At 42.4% G+C, this 17,493-nt stretch overlaps 1 protein-coding gene across 1 annotated transcript in view; it reads left to right on the top strand.

The window, feature by feature from the left end:
• Window positions 1–878: 878 nt before the first annotated feature.
• LOC133452249 (E3 ubiquitin-protein ligase Rnf220-like) overlaps window positions 879–17,493 on the top strand; it is a 138,592-nt gene continuing 121,977 nt past the window's right edge. The window contains exons 1-3 of the mRNA XM_061731470.1: window positions 879–1,338; window positions 11,652–11,732; window positions 16,039–17,218. Coding sequence (XP_061587454.1) covers window positions 16,564–17,218 — 655 coding nt within the window. The 5' untranslated portion in view covers window positions 879–1,338; window positions 11,652–11,732; window positions 16,039–16,563. The remainder of the gene's footprint in view (window positions 1,339–11,651; window positions 11,733–16,038; window positions 17,219–17,493) is intronic.

The raw sequence follows: 17,493 nt of genomic DNA, 5'->3' as shown, positions 1-17,493 counted from the left end.
CCCTGAGGTAAAATAAAGCATCAAATAAGCAATCGATCAATCAATAAATCAATCAATCAAACAACAAAAAAATAAGCAAATAAGGATATGTGAGAGTGTAAGTGTTGGTGAGTTTGGCCCGGCTCGCAGCGCGCCGCTCCTCCGAGCCTCTGCTGAACTTCCCCACGTCTCACCAACTTCAGTCTCCAGAGCGCACTCCCTGTAAGAGTGTCTGGTAGTCCACTTCTTTTTGTTAAGAGGTGGACTTCATTGGCTTTATGGCAAATAGCAGTCTCTCCAACGAGTGAAAGAGAAAAAACGGTGGGGGGAGCAAGAAAGAGAGGAGGGGGATAATTCATTCACTTTGCGCACAAAGCGCGGTGGAAATCACCCAGGGGAACGAAGCGCCAGACAGAGGGGTGGCCGGATGGTGCGGCGTTGGGAAACCGAGCCCTTTAAACAGTCTATACATGCACGGGAACAAACACACCCTTGCAAATAGGAAGTGTTTTAAGGTGGAATTAGTGAAAGAAACGCACCTTTTTTTTTTTTTGCAATAAATATTGACACTTTGTTGGTTGTGGGAGATCTGTTTAAATAAAGGAGAAGCAGTTTGAACCCTTATTAAGAAAAAACTCCCATATTGTATTGACAAAAAAAAAAAAAAAAGAATAAATTAAAAAATCAATTTAGTTGCAACCAAAAAGCTGATGTTTCAAACATGCGTGTCGGCGCGGCACTGAACGAGGCGAGCGCTGCGCGGCAGCACTGCGCCTCGGAGCGCCCTGGACACCCCCCTCTCCCCTCCCTCCCCTCCTCGCCCACCCCCCTCTCCCAGCTCCAGCCTCACACACGTCGCTGCAGAAACACTGTCCCCTCCACCTCCAGCAGCACCAGCACCAGCCCACGCACGCACACCGCCCTCCCCTCGCACCAGCGCCTGCACCGTGTCTGCGCGGCTGCGCTCCTGCCGGCTCCAGCTCCGTCCTCTCACTCGCTCCAGCGGAGGCGCTTGCACGCGCGGTTGTTGCCACTGATACCCACTTTCACAGTGCGTCCGTGGGAAGTCAGTGTCTCCCAGTGTCTCTGTCCTCCCCGTTTTTGCGCTTTGATAAACTAACAGGGACGCGATAACTACTTTTTTTTTTTTTTTTACACCACCACCCCCACCACCCCCCTCATTCGCTTTTTCCCCCCGAAGCGTCTCCCGTTCTCCCCGGTGCCGCTGCGCTCCAGCCAGATCTGGCCAGCGCCTCTGATACTTTCAAAAGTTTTCGGTTTGTTGTGAGGATAAGAAATAAAACAGAAAAGAAAGAACAGAGCAAGGCGGAAACCAGAAGCGGATTGTGCCACTGCGAGGTGAGTAACACCGACTGTCTGTTTGGATGTTGTTGTTGTTGTGTTTGGGGTTGTGTTTGGGGTTGGGAGCTTACACACACACTTAGTGGATCCACGCCTTTTCGCGTTCCTGTTCTTGAAATGCAACCCGACTTTGTAACTTTCTCCCGGACCGTGCGAGCGGGTGCATTTCCACATGGTGGTGGGAGAAAATGTTAAAAGTGTCCCGGCCTCGGACAGCGGGTCGAACACGCGCTTCAGCAAACGCTCCGCATTTACACGCGCTTTATGTTTATCTGCATTTATGCGCGTGTGCGTGGATCTCCGTCCGTGGGCTTCCCAGTGAAGAAAGTGGCTTCTTCTTGAAACCTTCAGCGCGCCCGTGCATGTGACGACTTTACATGTAGATTATCTCCATGAAACTACAATATTAAACTTTGTGACCGTTTTAAACAGCTGCGATTCTCTTCTTTTATCCAGCATATTTATTAGCCTGATCATGGTTCTGATTTTATCCGCTGCTTTGGTGGCAGACTGGCGCGTCTTCTTGTGTTATCTTTAAAGCCTTCATATTTACATCATGTAAAATACAAACTTTCTTCTCCCACTTCTACCAGATTGATTTGTAATAAGGAGCGTTAGGCCCACTGCAGAAATGTTTCGTTAAATTAGATCTTTACTTAAAGAACGTGAAGTTAAAATCCTTGAATCTGTCTGTCATCTGTCTCCAGAGAAGGTGAAGGCGCTCTAGATGAAGATAACTTGTGGATTTAAATGCATCCCGTGGAGTTACACATCTATGACTGATATGAATTTTCATCTTTAATTATGATCCTTTTTTTTTGTTTTATTATAATGACTAAGATGATGGCAAAAACCAACGCGGACGATGTTAAACATGATTTTAATTTAAATGTATGCACATATTTATGTCCTCGTGTGAGTGCAGGACCCTTTTAAATTATTCTGTCAGAGAAACATACGGCTTGCACTGAGCGGACTCGTGCGCGTAAATCCGTGCACACACGCATACGCACATGCAGAATCGAAACACAGTTGGGAAACACCTGTTAACTAGGGAGCCACTATAATTTACATCAGCCCCCTTAAATAAGCAGCGGCGGCCGCAGGAGTCCCGGGGGCCTGCAGCTCCACGGCCGAGCTGAGGGAGCCAAAAACGGACTCATCCAAGCGTCAACTGCCGCTGCGCGTCCGCGTCACCCACCAACATTACCTTTCAATTATTTTCGGTATTATTTCGTGTATCATTCGCAAGAAATATGGGTTTTCTTCGCTTTTAATTATTTTAATAGGCGATTTCAAACAGTTAAAACAGCTGAGTACACTCAAACGGCATGATCCCACACAACCGAAGCGTTATTTTACAAACTTTTGCTCCCCTTTTTTTTATTTTATTTACTTATTTTCCAGCACTCATATTTGCCAGCAAATGAGCAGAACCATCTCACGCCCATCAAGGGAGTGTCGCACAAAGCCGCACAAAACAGAGGAGAGAATAATAAAATTAGGAGTGTGTGGAAAATGCGGTAGATTTATTAGCAGCAATTTCCAAGTGAAATAATCCTCTCGATGGCAACAATGGATAGTGCGTAAAAAAAAAACACATCTGGGGTGAGTGTGCGCTGGAAGCCGTTCATGAACTCACGGAGCAGTGATGATTGAATTATAGCTCCCAAGAAGTAAAAAAAAAAAAGGAAAAAACACTTACTTTCATATCCGGATTGAGTGAACTCAGCGCGATGAATGCCTTCGGATTGATTTTATTGATCAGCAGATCAGCCAACTCGGACCTCTAACGAACGGCCAAGCCTTTTCATTTCCCTACCAAACACATTAACGAGCAATAATTATCTTTAAAAGGGAAAATGAGCAGGGGGTCAAACAACCATATTATTTCCATAAATAGTAGGGATAAGTGTGCAGACAGGCAGGGGGTTCAAAGTTACTTTTCACATTATTTCTTATTAATAAAACTAATTAACACTAATTAAAATATTTATCAAGGGAAATTAGTTTAGTGTTTTCCTGTAATGAGGCTTTACTAAAGTGACACATTTATATTTTCTGCATTTGAATCAAATCATGCACATCGCTCCTGTTAAGCGTCATCGGTGTTTTGATCTGAACGGAAAATTCAATTGAGTTGAAAATCAAAATGGAAAGAACTGAACTTATTTCCACTCATATTAACATGCGCGTAATGGTTGTAATGCAACATTTCCAAGTCTAATTCATAGCTTTATTCTTAATTAATGTTGATGAAGACATCCTGAGTAATTAACGAACGCTCTTGTTTCTGCATCAAACATTTTAAATATAGTTAAAATAGACACCCATTACTCAAATAAGCTTTCTGTTTTATTTTATTTCTTTATTTTCTGAAGAAATGTAGCTGATACATAAAAACAAATGCTGGCGTGTTTGATTTTTAAAACGCTGCCATTCAGAGTGATTGATGTCCTATCAAAAAGTTATTTTGCCCCCTAGTATGAGTGATTAATAGAGAGCCGTTATTTCCTTTGTCAGATTATTATTATTGCTATTTTTACTTCAGTCATGCACAACCCCCCTGACATTTTTTAAAAACATTTGTTCAGCTTCATTAACTGGATTTTTTATTGGACATTTTTATTTATTTTTTTTCTTTTTGCTATCTTTTTGAGATACATGCAAACAATCGACGTCGGAGCTCTGGGATTGATCTAATGATGTGATTTTTTTTAAATGTATAATCTAATAGAGGCTATTGGTAATTAAAGCAAACGGCACAAGTGTGGTCCTGTCAAATTCAGTATCACTGCGCCGATTAGGACTTCCTTTTTCTTCCCTTTTTCCCCCGCGCAGGCCTAACTTTTCTCTCTCTCTCCCTTCTCCCGTTGGAATAATCTGTACATCCAAAGAAGAGCGTCAGAAAGTGTCGAGGTTGGAGTAAAAGTAGCCAAACATGATTTATTTGTCAGCGTTTTTAGTTCTCCCCCCCCATCTCCCTCTCTCTCAGCAGTCAGCTGTTATTGCTCGCCATTGATCTCTGCAGCTCTCCTCTTTGCGCAGCGAGAAGTGAACTAAAATTAATGTCCATTTCACACCTCTGCTGGATCGATGGCGGCGAAGACAGAAGCTTGTTTTAATTTGGATCCCGGGAAGCAAAAGGGATCCCTCCACCTGTTTAATTGTTAAGTTTACATGCACTTTTATCGCTACGGAGATGATCATTAAGTTGATGAAAAGCCGCTTCAGAGCACTTTCACCGGGTTCACATTATTTATATTTTTTTCCTAGAAGAAAAAGAGAAACGATTTCATAAGTTAGTCGCGTTGTATTTACCGAAAGGATCACATTCATTAGGACTTATTCCTCTTTTTCCATTTCTTTTAATCTGATTCGCTCTTATGCGTCTCCTCCAGTTCCACCTGTTCTCGTGTGCGTTTTGTCCAACTGAAGCACTGCAGCAGAAACACGGAAAGAAAGGGATGGCGATGATCTAGGCCTGTGTGAAAATTATACATATTTAAAAAATATGATAAAATACACATTTTTAAAAAAAATGTTATTTCTCCTATACGGAATTGTTAATGCGTCATGACGTGCATCACCTCATTTTCTCTCATTACACAGAAAAAACCTCCTTCAGTAGTAAATCATATTAGACCAATGAACACTAATTTGCTATAATTTACTTTCCCTTATACTTTGTAAAATCCTTTTACATTTCTGCCCCCCACACACACACACAAACACATGCACGCACACACACGCACCCCATGCGCCCCCTCTACCCCGCGCACCTTATTATTTCGCAGTGCCCCTAAACGCAACACACCAGAGCTTATTTGACATGCGGACGGTAATTGAAACGAACGCGTCGCCTGTAAATAACAAGTGTTTGAACACGGAGGTTCGAGGGAAGCCGAACCCCTCTGAGGGAAAGTGCGTGCATGGCGTGCGCGCTCCGCACCCTCAAACTTTACGTTATGTCGCCTCGTCGTTGTAATCACCGTAATTAAGTGCGCAGAGGCGGGTGCAGTCATCGGTGGGTGAGCGACTGTCTCGCTTTTTCAAAAGAGCCACATGTTTTGGCACGTTTGGAAATTGCAGCTTGTCCGCAGAGCAGATTGTATTTTGGGGGAAATTTTGATTGATTTGTCCTGATGTTCCTTGTTTAAACTTGAATGGACAGTTTTTATTTGATATTTTATTGTCAGTGTCATTTTTTCATGCTTCTTAATTTTTTTTAACCGTTATTCTTTCATATTTGAATATTAATAAATGAGATTTGTCCACAATAAAGTGGCTATAGAAGTAATATTAAATTGCATTAAGTATATTTTCCAGTAAAATTTTAGAAAATGCATCCAAATCCAGCAAGTAAAAATTGTTCTTTAAAAATGATGGTTATCTCCTTGTTGCACATATACATGCAGACCCAATTATTCCTTTTATTGATGACAGGAAAGGGGAGTAGCTCACAATCAGTCATTTTGTATTGGAAGGAAATCTCTCCACGGAGGGGAAGCAGCACTGTTTAATGGTTTGATTGTATTGGAGAAGGCAGCCTCTGGTAATGCCGTTATAGGGAGAAATATCACTTGGAGATGCTATCGGCAACAAGAGAAAGTCAAAGAATTAGCCTAATGGGGGGAGTTGTGTCGGATGTCCGATACTTTCTATTTTCCATATTGCTCTGTGTCTCCTTCTCTCAAGCCTATCAGTCTAGCTCCCTCACCACCTTTCCACTCATATCAAATCTCTCTGAGGCCTCACTCCATTCATCAGTTAAACTTTGAGCCAGATCACAAGCTCCCTGCATGCAAGATTAGCCGCGTTACCCCCCTCCACCCCCTGCACGCCTCCCCAGAAGACACTGTTGGTGCATTTGCTCCCATCGATTGCAGGCGCTATTTGCGTATCCTACTCATAATTCTTCGCTGTGCGGTAAGCACACCATCCATCCATCTGTTTTCTGTTCCCGCTTCGCCCTGTTCTGGGCCGTGGAGGCTGGGCCTATCGTACACGTTGGGGAAGAGGCTGTGCACTTCAAGCCCAGGTTACCGGTCTATCACAGGCCACACAGAACCGTGCACGCTCATATTCACTTACTCCTGTGGACATTTAGAATAAATCGAATCAGTCTTACGTGCATGTTTTTGCATTGTGGGAGACGGTGGAAGAGCCCAGGGAAAATCTATACACATAGGCCCAGATAGAGCACGCAACCTCCACACAGAAAGGCCCAGGCTGAGATTGGAAGAGGGAACCCACTTGCTGTGAGGTGACAGAGCTAACCACAAGCCACGCAGAAAGTAAGAGTGATAAGGAGATGCTGAGCTGTGTGTAAACGCACGCACATACCTGCAGGAATGCACCTCATTACACATCCGCTTATCGACATAAAAGCACTCTCATATTCACATGCTGAGCAGCTCTGCAATAATTTAAGGGAATTTTTGGTTGTCAGTTGAATATACTCTCACAATCCCAACCATTACAGTGCTGTAGGCCTTCTAACACTGATCTTTGACCTCCATCACAAGCAGATTAGTTTGTATCCCTGCAGACATTAAAGAACTTTCCCTTTATTTAAATGAACATTATTAACTCTGCAATAGAGGATTATTACGGCGGAATCTGAGTGAAAACATTGCACCTGGCAACAGTTTTTCCTTGTTAAACTGCAGCTAATGGGCTTGCATGCAGGCAGTAGTACAGAGTAGCCAGCCGCCGCCTGTCTGCCTGCCAGCCAGCTAGATTAGTGGCTGCTGTTGTACAACCCAGAGCAGCAATAAAGAGTCATAGGAGGGCGGCCGGTGCCACACACACACACTCAGTCACACTCTCGCAGGGAAGATGGAGAGCTTTGTAACCTGTCGGCCACCAGGAGACATTAGCGTGACCTGTGTGGAATATAGATTCATAAAATCAGAATTTCCGAGTTGCAGAAAGGGGGAAATGTTATCCAGCTTCTCGGTGCAGCACCGGATACAGCTTGAAGCACAGAACACGGTTCACTGGGATTGTGTCTGATATTAAGCAACATTAATACATTTTAAAGTCTCTTTTACATCCATTTATGAATCATTCAAAATTTTCATAGAGCTTTTTTCCTGTAATAAGAAGGGCTGTGATTTTTGCAAGCGTGTATAGCTGCCAGTTTCACAAAGAGGAATTAAAAATAAAGAGCTGAGAGTTGGCCTACCAATGCTAAAAAATAAAAAACACTTCGGAGGTGGTAATCTATGAGCAATGGGATGACGTGGGTTTTTTTTTTTTTTTCTCTCTCATTTAGCCTGGTCTCATGCCAGGAATGAGCCGCTGAACCGGGCCTCGCTGATGATGCCATGAACAGAAATCCCCACCACAGGTCAGGGCCGTCTTCTAGCACAACTTCTATCTGCCCATCATGGCTGATTTTAGCAATTCTTTCACTGTCTGCGGGAGTATTTAATAAAAGATCCATTAAAGAAAAAAAGTGATGGGATGTATTTATGTATGCAGACCCCCTCTCTTTTCTTTTTTTCTGCAAAAAGTAACACATCCCACAAAATATATCTATTGTCAGCGAGCTGCTCCATTCAAGCCTGTCCGATCCTTATTGATTTAGGTGCCGAATATTGCCATAACTGTCATTATCCCCCTCCAGGGGGATGTTTGGCCATTATTCAACAGTACAGTAATATTTCTCACTGCTGATGCATACCTCCTACGAACTACAGCAGCTGTTGACTGCAGCAAATAACCTGGTTACAGATTTCATACCGGAGAGGATGAAAGATGAGGAAGACAAAAGAGCACAGGAAAAAACGAGACTGGATATTTTGAAGACACCTGGGAAACAAAATTAGGGTTTTACAGTCGAAAGCAAAGACAAAAACAGACGATGAGAAATATTGGAGGAGAGGGGGAGAGATAAATGGGTGTGATTCTTATTCACAAGGACATTTGAGCGTTTGCCTCACAGCCAGACATGAATGAGTAGATTTCAATAGTATCGACTCTTGCTTCGGACATCAGCAAACACACATGCACACAGCTCCTCATGCACAGGCACAAACTCTGCAGTCTGTCTGGAATACAGAGCAGACCTGTCTGCAGGTCAGCTTGGGCTTTGTATGTGGGGGGGCACTCGGCTTACTTTGAGATTCCCCCTCCTTGTGTCATGGCAGCAAATATTTAGTGTTGGAGAGCACGTTTTTAAGTGGTAGTGTCTTTTTTGTTGCCTTTTGGCTGATAAGATAAGTCTTCATTCTGATTTACGCTACAGTTTTGGCTAGCTTCTGGTTTTTTGAAGCATTTCTAATGGCTCAGATTGTAGTTTTCACAGCCAAAGTAATTAACAGTCATTCATGTTGAAGCCATATTTTTCTAGATTTTGGTTCATTTGAAAGTGTTCAGATATTCTGAAGTGTAAAATGTTAATAAAAGACTCAAATTCATACACTATTGGATACTACAAAGTTTGAACATTTTTGAAGATATTTGTCACATATTTGTTGAGGATCCAGCTTTTAATGACATGCAGCTGCACAGGAGTAAATGTAGGCGTCATTCAACCCAAAATATGGCAAAAGTTGCCATTAAAATGCACAATGTTAAAATGATGAGGAGCCAAAGCTTTCAAGGAAGGCTGAAGAAGCGTGGGGTTATTTATTGATGTCAGAAGCTGACTGAAGACTTTAATGGCCTTGAATTTCGACTGAGATTTTGTGGCTTTAAGACGGTAACATTTTGTTCTCTGGTAGAGATTTTTTTCCCGACCTTCTGTACAGCATACGTTTTTGCTGATTAACAAAGGAATTTAAAATGTTATATGGTTTTAGCTTATGTTGTAGCTTCATTTGGGGCATGAACTTTAAATAGACGTAATGGTAATATTCATATTTTTTCTACCCATAAGCTGGATGTGCATACTGGATCTTGTGTGTGTGAGTGTGTAAATGAAACAACCGACGTAGCCTGTCTTGTAAAAAAAAAAAAGTGGCACTTTCATGCTTGTCAACAATCTCTAAATATACCCAAGTGTTGGGAGTGTGCACACTCTAACTCACACATGCACACACGTGTAGACAGGCCCGTGGACCCGACTGCATTTCCCTGGGTCTCCACTAAAATAGGAAAAGAGAGAGAAAAAAAGAGAGGAAACTTCAGCTCTTTTGCTTCCCGACTCACACAGATGTGTACACACGCTGGTCACAGTTGACAAGACATTTTTATAGTGCAAACTGGATTCCTCGTCGTTGCTCTCCAAAACTCAGCAAACATACATCTCTGGATCAAAACAGCAAAAAGTGTCAGCTGCACACTCAAAGGCAGCCAGGCTTTAAAAATGTTTATTCCATCTATTGACAAAAAAAAAAAAAGTATGACTCCCGTAAGAAGGATGCTCTTTGTTGCGGCTGATACTTTTTTCGGAATCATTTTTCCCTCCTACTTTTCTGATTCTCACATTCAGAGGAGCTGAGGTTTTTACTTACAAACGTTGCAACAACCAGATAACCTTCCATGATTATTTTCAGGAGCAATGATGATATTTAGGTAATGTCTTCCGGCTGCCTCATATTTTCTGATTGAAATCCCACTTCAGAGTGATGTTAAAGCACATTGTTGTTGACACCGCAATTTCCCCGACTGGTGCAACATTGTCACTTAAAGCACAGATTCAACGTGAAAAGCCCTCCTTGCTCTTTGTGTTTAATATCCTGCTGACAGCTGTATCATTCTTGCACACTGTAATCAAATTATGACAGCGTGGTAAATGTTCCCTTGTGACATTTTCTATTATAAAATGCATACAGCTGGTGTCAGACAATGTGTGGGTGGTATCACTCAGTGGCAAATGGGATTGTAAGTGGCACTGGCTGACATTATGCATGTTTGCATTGGAAGTAATTGCACTTGTACAGTTATGATATGCATAGGTGTGTGTCATCTTGGATTACAAATGTTATTTTAAAGGTAAGGTAAAAAAAAAAACAACCTAAAAGAACATCACTGCATATTAGCAATTTTTTGACACTTCCATTAGGGGGCTTTTACAAGTGTGACACATTTCACCTTTAAAATTACACATAACTTATATGTCAAATACATAAAAGGACACGATACAAAAGAGATGAATCGAATATCTTTTTGTATTACTTTTTCAGGGTTTCAAAACACAAGTGCATGTTTAAATGTGTGTGGATGTAGGTTTGTGTGTGTGTGTGTGTGTGTGTGTGCGTGCGTGCGTGCATGTGTGTGTGCGTGCGTGCGTGCATGTGTGTGTGTGTGTGTGCGTGCGTGTGTGTGTGTGCGTGCGTGTGTGCTTTTGCACACACGACCACCAGGCCAGAAGGCAGCCAGCTTGCGTCAGTCACCCTGGGAGAGCAGAGTTTTACCCTTTGCTCCGATTTTTCACCCTCCTCTCAATTCCCTTATTGTTTCCACATTTTCCTCTTTTGATTTAATCTTGCCTCTCATTTTCTAAGCTCCCTGTGTTTTCCTTTTTCTACTCCCTTGTTTCGTGAATGTTTTCTTTCCTTCTTGTTTCATTTCCCAACTTCTTTTTTTCATCACCTCGTCTCACTCATCTCTCTCCTCTCCTCTAGTTTGATTGTCTCTCCTCTCATCTCCCCCTCTCCTCACCTGCTCTCTTTGAGGAAATACCCACTGTCCTCTTATTGGATTGGCTGCTTCACGTTGGCGGCCCCTTCACTTTGCCGCCCCTCAGCTTGTTGGATAATGATAACAAAATTGGAATATCGCAGTACTTATCAGTTTATTACCTCGCTATCAACACCTAAGACGCCCTCTTTTTCTGAAGGTTATACAAGGGAACGCATGATCTGATATACAGGGGGAACAGTGAAGATGCCAGCCAAGAAAGTGAGGGAGAAAACTAGCAGGGACTAAAGGAAGATAGAGAGAAAAGAGTTTGATTATGTCCACATTTTTAAACGCATATTTGCAAGATAGAGTGCAGGAAAGATGGAAAGAGAGTAGAAAGCAGTGGTGGTAGAGGGACGAGTAATGTGACTCTGTGGCACCCGTCCAGACCTGAGGTGTGTTATCGTGAGCTGTTCTCCACGCTCCACACTGGTAGACTGTACATTTGCGGTTAATGTAAAACATCTCTCACCTCCCCATCTCCCTGTCTCTCTCCTCTCTCCTTTCTCCCAGCAGTTGTTCTGTGTGTGTGTGTGTGTGTGTGTGTGTGTGTGTGTGTCTTTGTGTGGGAGGTGGAGGAGCTTACCAACGCCGAGATCAGATTTGAAAATTGATTTGAATGAGTGTTTTGGACAGCTGATAGCTATAAAAGATTTTCTCCTTTTATTTCCCAGGGAGTTTCTCCTTTGATGTTGGCTGATAGTCAGCACAGCTTTCAAGCTCATCTAGGGCAGCCAGGACCCACTTAATGCGCCGTGAGTTTCTATCCCTTCTTTGTTCCCGGTATGTGTTAACAACTTTGTGTTGGACTTTCAAGGTTTATTTTGTCTAGAATTTTAATGTGAGTTTTATCTCCCATAATACAAATCTAATCCCAAAACAATTAGGACACTTTTAAAATAAATAACACAGAATTCAATCATTTACAAATGACTGACTAATCTCATAAACTCCTAGAACAAATCACATTTTAAAATCACATTTTAAATTAAAGTAAATGTACCTTCTTAAGAAAGCAAAAACAGGATGATTTTGTTTTTAAATGTAATTTAATGGCAGGAATGTGTCACAAAGTTTTGACAGGGTGATGCTAACCAATGTGTAGCATCCCTTCTTTGATGAGGGACCCGAGGAGACCAGTTCCTGGAATATTTGGGAGCAGACAGATGTCCTTGTTCTGGCCTGATATAGGAATTGAGCCTCTCAGCAGTCCTGGATCTTCTTTGTTGTAGTTTTTTTTGAATGATGGGCCAGATGTTGTCCATTGGTGGTCCGGACTGCAGACAGGCCAGTTCAGCTGCCAGTTCCCTGCTTCAGCACACCTGATTCAAATCAATCGCTCAGTGACAGACTTGTGCAGATCTTGATGAGAAGCTGATGGTGATCCATCCGTTTGAATTAGGTGTGCAAGGAAACATCTAAAATATGCAGGGCACTGGCACTCCAGAGCTGGATTTGGGCTGCACTGCAATAGGCATATGTGGTTTAGGATTGCACTGCTATTATATGCAAGACAAGTCCAGTGAAAAAAGAAAAAAAATGTCTGGACAGGAGTATATGTTGCTCTCAGACCTGTATATACCTTTAGGCATTGATATTTCCTGTCCAGACAGGCATGTTGCCCACTCAAAGCCCCAAACCCATCACAGATACAGGCTGAGTGCAAGATAGTTCAAGCTAATTTTATTGTCATTTATATGCATGTTTGTACATGATAGACAAAATTGTAATCACCCCAGCATGTTTCAGAAACACAACAATATAAATAGGTCCAAAATAGTCATGAAAGACAACAATGTACATAAGTCATGCTGATGTATATATCTATATATACAGCAAGGGCATGGGGGGTGTTAAGCCTGGGATGTACTTGCAGTTCAGACCGCCTACGCATCATGGCCGCCACGCGTATCCTGCGTTCATTTGACTCGTCGATGTGCACGTTCTCAAAAAGACACTGAAACACGTAGCGACCTGCAGTTCTGGCTCTTGGCGCGAGTGGCGCTGGTCCCGGTCTGATACCAGCTAGTGACGACGGAGGTTGCTGGCGTCGTTTCCTTTGCCGAGATCGCAACCAAAGCAATGTTATAATCTCCTATATCATCCAATGGTGTCATGTTAACTTGTTTGTTGTTCTAATCTGCTACTGCTACTACCGCTACTACTAAATATTTAATCACTTTTCCAACTGGTGCTCTGCTTACTGCCCACTATCGGTCACCGCCGGTACAACGTGCTCTCCTTGCGTACTATGCGAGCGACGTTGCAGTTGGTGGTGCACGCGAACGGACGCGAACGCAGGCACCAACAGCAAGTATATCCCAGGCTTTACAGTGCTTAAGCCTTTGGGCTGGAGGATTCAGCATTCGTGGTTTCCAAAAACAATGTCAGATTTTAATTAATCTGATCATGATTTGCTATAATTTCTGGATGTTCCTGAGCCCATGCAGTGGTGCAAGGGTAGCCAATATTAGGTTTTGGCCTGATCCCTCATGCCAAAACTCCCTCTCCAGTCTTGTAATCCTTCAATTATCCATTGATGATATATTCAAAGTTTTGACAGTTTTACGGTGAGGGACACTATTGTGAAATTGGTCTGCGCTTTGAACATCAGTATTTCTTTATATTTTTATTTTATTTTATATTTTTCATTTCTTTTATATTTCTTTTTTGTCTTTGTTTTTGTGGACTGGAAAATCTAAGATGCAATTTTTAGACCAAATCATATCGCTGACTTGTCGCCAAGTAACCTAATCTTTTGCAAAATGTTCCTCCAGCTGTTTTGTTTTTGTGCCAGTAACATTTCCAGCCTTTGGCTGCCCATGTCCCAACTTTTTTGGAGGCATGTTGTCATCAAATTCTAAAAGAGCTGATATTTTTATTGAAATTATAACATATTTCAGTTTTACTATTCAATACATTTTTGAAATTTACGATTTGCACAAATATGAATGTTGGTCTTTCACAGAACATACCTAATTTATCTCTGATATCAGATTCAACAAATTTGCTGAAAGTGACCTATAAACATTTTAGCTGATCCTTTTTTCCCATCTGCCATAAAATCCCGTTTTCACATATGACAAGTGCATCTTTACCTTCTCTGAGTCTTTATATTTGGCACTTTTAACCAACCAGCAATCTTCAAATGGGTCTCTATGGATAAAACCCTCTAAAATGTTATTCCCCCTTTCATCGCTGCCTCTGTGCATTCCTCTGACCGACCAAACCCCGCTACAATTTAATCCCCAGGAGGGAAGATTTCGGTCTGTTGCCTCGGATGCCGGGGGAGTCATGAGGTCAAGTACAGCTAATTTATTCACTCAGTCAGATTTCCTCTTGCTCGTGGATGGCAGATGGAGAGGCCTGATATGATATCACCCATCAGAATCACCCAGGGGAGAAAGAGGAGGCAAAAATGGGAGAGGGAGGGTACGATGTAGGGATGAGAGGAGGAGAGATTGACAGGAAAGATGTACAAAGAAAGAGGACACAGATAGTTAAAAATTGGTGAATTAAAAGTAGTTAGATGAAGCGATAGGGTTAGCACAGCCCAAGAGAGCGTGGAATGTGTTCGCCCCACCGACTCAGCTGTGGAGCTGAACATTGAGCCACACAGGCTCTTATCAGATGTGTGGGTGTGGGTGACGGGCGTGTGCGTGTCCTTATCTTAAGACAAGTGGTTCTGGTCCAATAATATCCCGGGAGATGGTAGGAATAAGCGGCTTAGACCGAGATCTGAGATGGAGGAATAAGGGAGAATAGATAGCAACAGGGGAGATGAGAGGAGGTGATGGAGAAGGAGGGAAGAGGGAGAGCAAGAGGAGATGGACAGATAAGGAGAATGGGTGACAAGGAGGGGACATTTGGAAAGAGATGAGACATAAGGGTGTTTAAAGATGAGAATGCAACGATGTGTGGTAGAGAAGTTTTTTTTTCTTCTTCAAAGAGGAAGGGATAGTGAGAGAAGTTTGGGGTTTGAAAGAGTTCTTGGCTGTTTGTCAAAGGGCAGGGATTTGCAGGATCTGATCGACAGTGTCAGCTCGGGGACACTTTTTCCCAAGAGGTTTTAAGTTTGTGACTTCAACAACAGTCTCAGCTTAAGAACACTAAAGGCTCTGTCTTCAAGTCTTGGCTTGCAAAAGCTTCTTTATTGGAAAACATTTCACTCAGCTCCTTCCCTTTCCAAAACATATAGATTGAGGGGAAAAACATCATTTTTTTTTGTATATCCATTGTGTTTTAAGACAAAATGAAGTGTTAAATGTAACATTTTATTTGTATTATGAGCAGAGATGGATATAGTAGCCAAAGATTGTACTCAAGTAAAAGTACTGCTAATTCAGAATAATTTGACTCAAGTAGAAGTAAAAAGTAGTCATCCAAATAATTACTTGAGTAAAAGTAAAAAAGTACTTGGTGAAAAAACTACTCAAGTACTGAGTAACTGTTGAGTATCGCCTGATTGATTTTTTTAACACAACCATTCAAACAGACCAAAAGTACAAAATAATCATCTTCAGGCAAATTAAATCAATAAAATAATAAAATAAATTAAAATTAATAAAAAATAGCTTAAATTAAAATAATCTTAAAGTAAATTCAAGTACTTCTAATAAAATAAATAAAATAACAGAATAAAAAATAAATTAAGCACAAGTAGCACAAAATTTCAAGCCTTTGTACTTTTTTAACCAGGCAGAACTAGAACAAGCCCATGAACTCATAGAAACTGTGTGTGTGTTTGAGTCTGTGTATATGTGACAAAACATGCAAAAACAAATAAGGGATAAAAGAAAAGTAACAGCTCAACGTAGCCTAATGTAGCGGAGTAAGAGTAACAGTTTCTTCTTCACAAATCTACTCAAGTAAAAGAAAAAGTATAGTGATTCAAAACTACTCCTAAAAGTACAAAATTTCCCCAAACTTACTCAAGTAAATGTAACGGAGTAAATGTAACTCGTTACTACCCTCCTCTGATTATGAGACATTGTTGACTAATTACCTGCAAACAATAATTAGACAATAATAATCATTTTTTTGTGCTTTGTATTTCCTCAGTTGGCTGAGCTTCTGAAGATGAGGAACGAACTTTGATGACCACCAGACGTCCGACCTGCTTGGACCACTCGGCTTCGGGAACACACCCAGCAGTTACCAGAGACGGGACATTTGTTTGCTGTATAACCCAGGAGCCTAAACGTCACAGAACCCACTCATAGTATTTATCATCAGGGCAACGCTTGTCCAAAGTGTGACTCAAATGAACAACAGAAGATATCCAGCCGTGTTGATTAAAGAACTCTGCAAATGACGCACTGAATTAATTTAGTTCTACTGAAGAAAACTGAATTCAAGCAAAACCAATCATTTGGTGCTTGATATATATTTTTGGTTTCCTTTCTAATAGAGGGGTCTTTTCTGAACCCCTTCCTCCCAAAACTGAATCCTTCAACTCATCAACCCAGATTCCTGAACTTTCTCAGCCCCATTTCGAGGGCCTCGGGTATAGCTCCCAATCACACCGAGGAGGAATCATTTCCTCCTCCTCCTATAATCTTTAGAACCACCTTTGTCCGCCCAAACATGGACCTCCACCGGGCCGCCTTCAAGATGGAGAGCTCCTCCTATCTCCCTAATCCTCTGGCCTCCCCAGCTCTCATGGTTCTGGCTTCCACGGCCGAAGCTTCTCGTGATGCTTCGATTCCCTGCCAGCAGCCACGTCCCTTTGGCGTTCCAGTGTCGGTGGAAAAAGATGTCCACTTGCCATTCAACAATGGTTCTTACACTTTTGCATCAATGTACCACCGCCAAGGTGCAGTCCCGGGTGGATTCCCCAACAGGGACTTTCCCCCGTCCCTCCTCCACCTGCATCATCAGTTCGCCCCACCTAACCTGGACTGCTCGCCCATCAGTATGCTGAATCACAGCGGCGTTGGCGCGTTCAGGCCTTTTGCTTCACCTCCAGACGATCGGGACGGGGCACCGGGCGGGTATCAGTCCGCCTTCACCCCGGCCAAGCGCCTCAAAGGCTGCCTGGACGCAGACGCTTCCCCCCACCTGCGCTACTCCGACGCCGAGGGGAAAGAGTATGACTTTGGCGGTGCTCAGATCCCTCCCGGAAGCTCACCCAGCAGCGCTTTGAAAGCAGTCGAGGACAGCGGGAAAAAGATCTTCGCCGTGTCAGGCCTCCTGTCCGATCGCGAGACTTCCTCCAGCCCTGAAGACCGCATCGAGCGCTGTGAGTAGCAATTCACTTCTGTTACACATTGCTCTCAAGGAAATTGCAACCACATTGAATTTTGCATAAATGGTTGACTGATCATTATAAAATACATATTAAACGAGTGTTTTAATGAATATAACACTAATGTGACTCCTAAACCAGTTGAGCATATAGTGGGACTTTGGCCGAATCTGTTTTACAGTCCTCTTCAAAACTTTTAAACTTTGCAAGCAAGGAAATATCGATTTTTAAAATCCCTGCAGTTATTCCTCTTCAGTTCACAGGTACTT

Source organism: Cololabis saira, chromosome 10 (genome assembly GCF_033807715.1).
Source record: "Cololabis saira isolate AMF1-May2022 chromosome 10, fColSai1.1, whole genome shotgun sequence".
Taxonomy (NCBI): domain Eukaryota; kingdom Metazoa; phylum Chordata; class Actinopteri; order Beloniformes; family Belonidae; genus Cololabis; species Cololabis saira.
Note: the sequence above shows the minus strand (reverse complement) of the source record. Positions and strands in the feature narration are given on the sequence as shown.